Here is a 4,629-nt window from a genome sequence, read left to right as displayed (position 1 = left end):
TGCACGAATGCTCCCACTTGGTGTGTGTGAGGATCAGACTCTATGTTCACTCTTGCGAAGCAACTGGATCCAAATCTTGAGGAAAGTTCGAGACTAGTTTCTTTCCTTCCATGAAGCACCACTTTGAGGGGGGTGTGCAAAAGCCTCCCCCACACCACCCCCTTCGAGTTTTAAATCAAACGGGCTATATGTGCAACTTGATCATCGTTTTGGTGCTTTATTTTTATTTTCTGATCTGTGTAAGAAATCGGCAGCTGAGAGGTGTGGGGAAAAAGTCCTGGCTGGGGGGAAAACTGGGTTCGCCCTTGCTTTGCTGAAAATCTAGAGCAAATTCAGAGCAAGACAGCAGGGACATCACCCTTTCCCCAAGGTCCCATCTTGAAATGCAGACAGGGTATGAACAGGGTGGAATGTAATTCTCTCCTCTGAGGGTAACTCTGCAGAGGCAGTAGTGGTGACTGAAGGGTAGTGGGGGGTGGGGCGCAGTGGGGGTGGGGCGCAGTGGGGGGTTGGGGGGAGTCTGCTCTCCGCCCGACTCCCAGCCTTTACCGCCTATCTACAATTTGCTGAAGGAGCAAAGAACATCCTCGGCTCTAAGTAGGGCTTTTAGTGTGCTCATTGATGAGTGAAAGTCGCCACACATGTCAAGCTAAAGGCAGTTGTTGGGTTACTAACAGGACCCAGCGCCTTGCAAACATATGCGCTAAGCTGTGTATACAGATGGCAGGCAGAATAATGGAGCAGGCGCCTTTTATAAAGCTCTGGCTGCTGCCTGTCTTCAGACCTGGGAAATGAAACTATTCAGACTCGCGGCCAGATAGCGCCTGCGATTGTTTGTTACCGTTTTAATCCTATTAATTAAAACGTTAACCTGATTGGGTAGAAAGCGCTGTCCCAACAGGCGAGTCTTCTTCATAATAACCTACTCAGAGATAATGATGTGAAAGACTCCCCCGTCTGTGGCGGCGGCTGCTTGATGGGTCCGGAAATCTCCTGAAGGTGAATCCAAGCAAGATAAACGGTGCGGAGAGGAGGAGCGGGGCTGGACTCAGAGCGGCGGCGGCTCCACTCCCTCCGCGACCACCCTCCCACCATGAGGGGCCGCGGCCCATGGTGAGCCCCAGCAGCCAGCACCGTCGGCTGGAGACGAAGAAGAAGAAGAAGAGGAGGCGGCGAGCGCGGGGGAAGGCGAAAAAGAAAAAGAAAGAAGGGGACAGGGCTGCGGGCAGCGCGGGGACCGACGCGCGCAACAGCTCCGGAGCCCGGCTGGCGCGCGTCTGTGCGGCCGCCTGACTCCCGAGCCCAGGCGGTGGCCGGCCCGGGCTGCTCCGCGGGCCAAGGCAATGGAGCGCGGGCTGCACCTCGGCGCAGCGGCCGCGAGCGAAGACGACCTCTTCCTGCACAAGAGCCTGGGCGCCTCCACCGCCAAGCGCCTGGAGGCGGCTTTCCGCTCCACGCCCCCAGGCATGGACCTGTCCCTGGCCCCGCCGCCTCGTGAACGCCCGGCATCGTCGTCCTCCTCGCCCCTAGGCTGCTTCGAGCCAGCCGACCCCGAAGGGGCCGGGCTGCTGCTGCCGCCGCCCGGAGGAGGAGGCAGCGGCGGTGGCGGCGGCGGCGGCGGCGGGGTGAGTGTCCCTGGGCTGCTCGTGGGCTCAGCGGGCGTGGGGGGCGACCCGAACCTAAGCAGCCTGCCGGCGGGGGCTGCCCTGTGCCTCAAGTACGGTGAGAGCGCCGGCCGAGGCTCGGTGGCCGAGAGCAGCGGCGGCGAGCAGAGCCCCGACGACGACAGCGACGGCCGCTGCGAGCTGGTGCTGCGAGCCGGGGGCGCCGACCCGCGGGCATCTCCGGGAGCGGGGGGAGGCAGCGCCAAGGTGGTGGAGGGCTGCTCCAACGCCCACCTGCACGGCGGCGCGGGCCTCCCCCCGGGGGGCCCTACGGGAGGTGGCAGTGGCGGAAGCGGCGGCGGCGGTGGCGCTGGCGGCAGCAGCAGCAAGAAATCCAAAGAGCAGAAGGCGCTGCGCCTCAATATCAACGCCCGCGAGCGCCGGAGGATGCATGACCTGAATGATGCTCTGGATGAGCTGCGCGCGGTCATCCCTTATGCGCACAGCCCCTCGGTGCGGAAGCTGTCCAAGATCGCCACGCTGCTCCTAGCCAAGAACTACATCCTCATGCAGGCGCAGGCCCTGGAAGAGATGAGGCGCCTAGTTGCCTACCTCAACCAAGGTCAGGCCATCTCAGCCGCCTCTCTTCCCAGCTCAGCGGCCGCTGCGGCGGCGGCCGCTGCCCTGCACCCCGCGCTTGGCGCCTACGAGCAGGCAGCCGGCTACCCGTTCAGCGCCGGGCTACCCCCGGCTGCCTCCTGCCCTGAGAAGTGCGCGCTATTCAACAGCGTCTCGTCCAGCCTCTGCAAACAGTGCACGGAGAAGCCTTAAACATTCCCTCCCTAGAAAGCCTCGAGACTAACTCCAAACCCAGAGGAAAGCGAGAAGCTGCTCCCAACCCCTTTTATTTTAGTCGTCTCCTAGTTGTGAAACACTTGCAGGGCAAACAAAGCAGAGACAGGAACTGAGAAGTATCAGAGACAAACTGGACTTTAGCTTGAAGTACCCTGACTCTCAGTCTTTGGGGTAGGGAGGGAGGGAGAAGGAGGGGAGATGAAGTGTGGAGGTCTTTCTCCCCCTCAGTAAAGTGGCAACTTTGATGGCAACCTAGACTTCAAGGAAGTAAAAGTCATCTTTGAAGGTGAAAAATAAGTTGGAAAGTAGTGCTTTTTATTAGAGGTGAAAAGTATCCACTGGCAAAATATTAATCCTACTAATAGTTGAGAATGTGGCTAGTACTTACTGGAGGGAGAGGTGTCCCGCTTGAAAGGCTTGGGGGTCAGAATATTCATTCAGACAAATCAGAAAGGGCACTCGAAAAAAATTTTGATTCTGAGCCAGGAGAAAAACTTGAAATGCAGACTTAATTTAAGTGGAGGGGAACGCAGAGAGACACACGGTCCTATGAAAGACTTGTATTTTTTATTGTCTCTGAACTTAAAAATCCCGTAAAAAATGCTCAAAGTTTTGGTGAGAGTGATATTAAGAGGCTGTGGATGAAAGAAATGCTTTTAAGATATTTATGTGCACCTTGTTACTTTTCACTCTGCAATGATGTATTAACAATTCATGCTATTTATTTGTTATTCTTCAATGAACCACATGAACAATATTTATTATGTGTTGAAGTCTTGGGTCTTTATGTGGGGATTTCCTTTTAATGTTTCTAAAATTCTGTTTTATATATTAACTTACACTGTGTGCCAAGTGTTTAAAGGTTCATTTGCCAACAATTATGAAGAGAAACATTGATGTATCTGAGCTGCTTAGGTTTTTGAAAGGTCGCCTGGATCCTTTAGTTGCATCATCCCTGTATTTAAATTGAGCTTTAATAAATTGCTTCAGTCCAAAAATTACAGGAAAGGTGTATCCTTAATTGATGAACGAATTGATTTCTTTTTCAAAGGGGGACCTATTTGCATTCCAAAAAGGGAAAACCATCACAGCGATAGATCTTGTAAGTGAGAACTTGCTAGGCAAATATATTTTCCAGGTTGTGCTGTGCATTTTAAAAGGCCTAATTTAATTGCTTTTAATATAGCTGTACATATATAAGTTATTCTAACTGTGAAGACTTATTACGTTAAAAAGACTGCTTTGATTTGCTTATGCTGTGAAATCATTTGTTATTTTTCTAAAGAAATATAAAAATTTAAAAGAAATGAAATAAAGCTAATGAAGAGCAACGAGCTGTTCACCCAAAGTGAGCTATTGGTTTTAGTTTGCATGGCTATCTGCCTGCCTTTCATCCTATGAGAATCCAGAAAAGCCTCTTCAGAAATGGAGTCTTGCTGTTTTCCACTCCTTACAGATAATACAAATTCAGTTTGTCAGGTTGGATGATGATTTTAGAGCTGTGATGGATCTGTCAGTGGGTTTTGGATGTGTAAAGAATAATATATATATTAAATAGGTCACAGACTATGACAGCTATGTACAACTATTTGTATGTGTATTATGTCAGAAAGAATCTTTATTAAAATATTTTGATCAAACATTTTATTATGCTGTGCTTTGTAGAAGGAGACACCACCTTTCTCCTGTGTTATTCTTGCCTGAAAAGGGACAGAAAAGGAAAGGTGTTTCCAAAAGTTTTGTCAGTGCTGTAAAATTTAGAAGTAGCCCTAAATCACATGTTTACTAAAAGGACAACAGCTGGAATCTCAGGGAATCAGAGGTGAGAGGAGTCAGTGTTGGGACCCAGGATAGGCCCAGAGTTCCCAGTACTGGCAGGAACCCAGAAAGCCAGGCTCTCCCTGAAGTCTGTCCCACATGTATGGTATTTAGGCCATGCTAGGGCCTGCCAAAGTGGATAAACTTTTTAAAAGACCTTTTAATCAAAAGTCCTGCCTCCAATTGCTTGAAGGTCAAGGGCAAAGATGGATTTGGATTCTCTGAACACCAGCGTCGTTGTGGCTTCATTCTACTTTTATGTGACAAAGGAGTCAACTTGATTGAATTACCTAAGTGTAAGTAATACCTATAGAGACTCCCAGAGTTTATTCTGCTGCTTGTTAATGAGATG

The 4,629-nt window shown here is 50.8% G+C and overlaps 1 protein-coding gene across 1 annotated transcript; it reads left to right on the top strand.

The window, feature by feature from the left end:
* The first annotated feature begins 527 nt into the window (after window positions 1–527).
* Bhlhe22 (basic helix-loop-helix family member e22) lies at window positions 528–2,616 on the top strand. The gene has a single exon (XM_051198385.1). It carries the CDS (start codon window positions 1,344–1,346, stop codon window positions 2,433–2,435), a length of 1,092 nt encoding a protein of 363 aa, XP_051054342.1. The 5' UTR covers window positions 528–1,343; the 3' UTR covers window positions 2,436–2,616.
* The last annotated feature ends 2,013 nt before the right edge of the window (window positions 2,617–4,629 follow it).

The sequence above is a fragment of the Phodopus roborovskii genome, unplaced genomic scaffold (genome assembly GCF_943737965.1).
Source record: "Phodopus roborovskii unplaced genomic scaffold, PHOROB, whole genome shotgun sequence".
Lineage (NCBI taxonomy): Eukaryota > Metazoa > Chordata > Mammalia > Rodentia > Cricetidae > Phodopus > Phodopus roborovskii.
The sequence above is the reverse complement of the archived record's forward strand: the minus strand, read 5'-3'. Positions and strand labels throughout refer to the sequence as shown.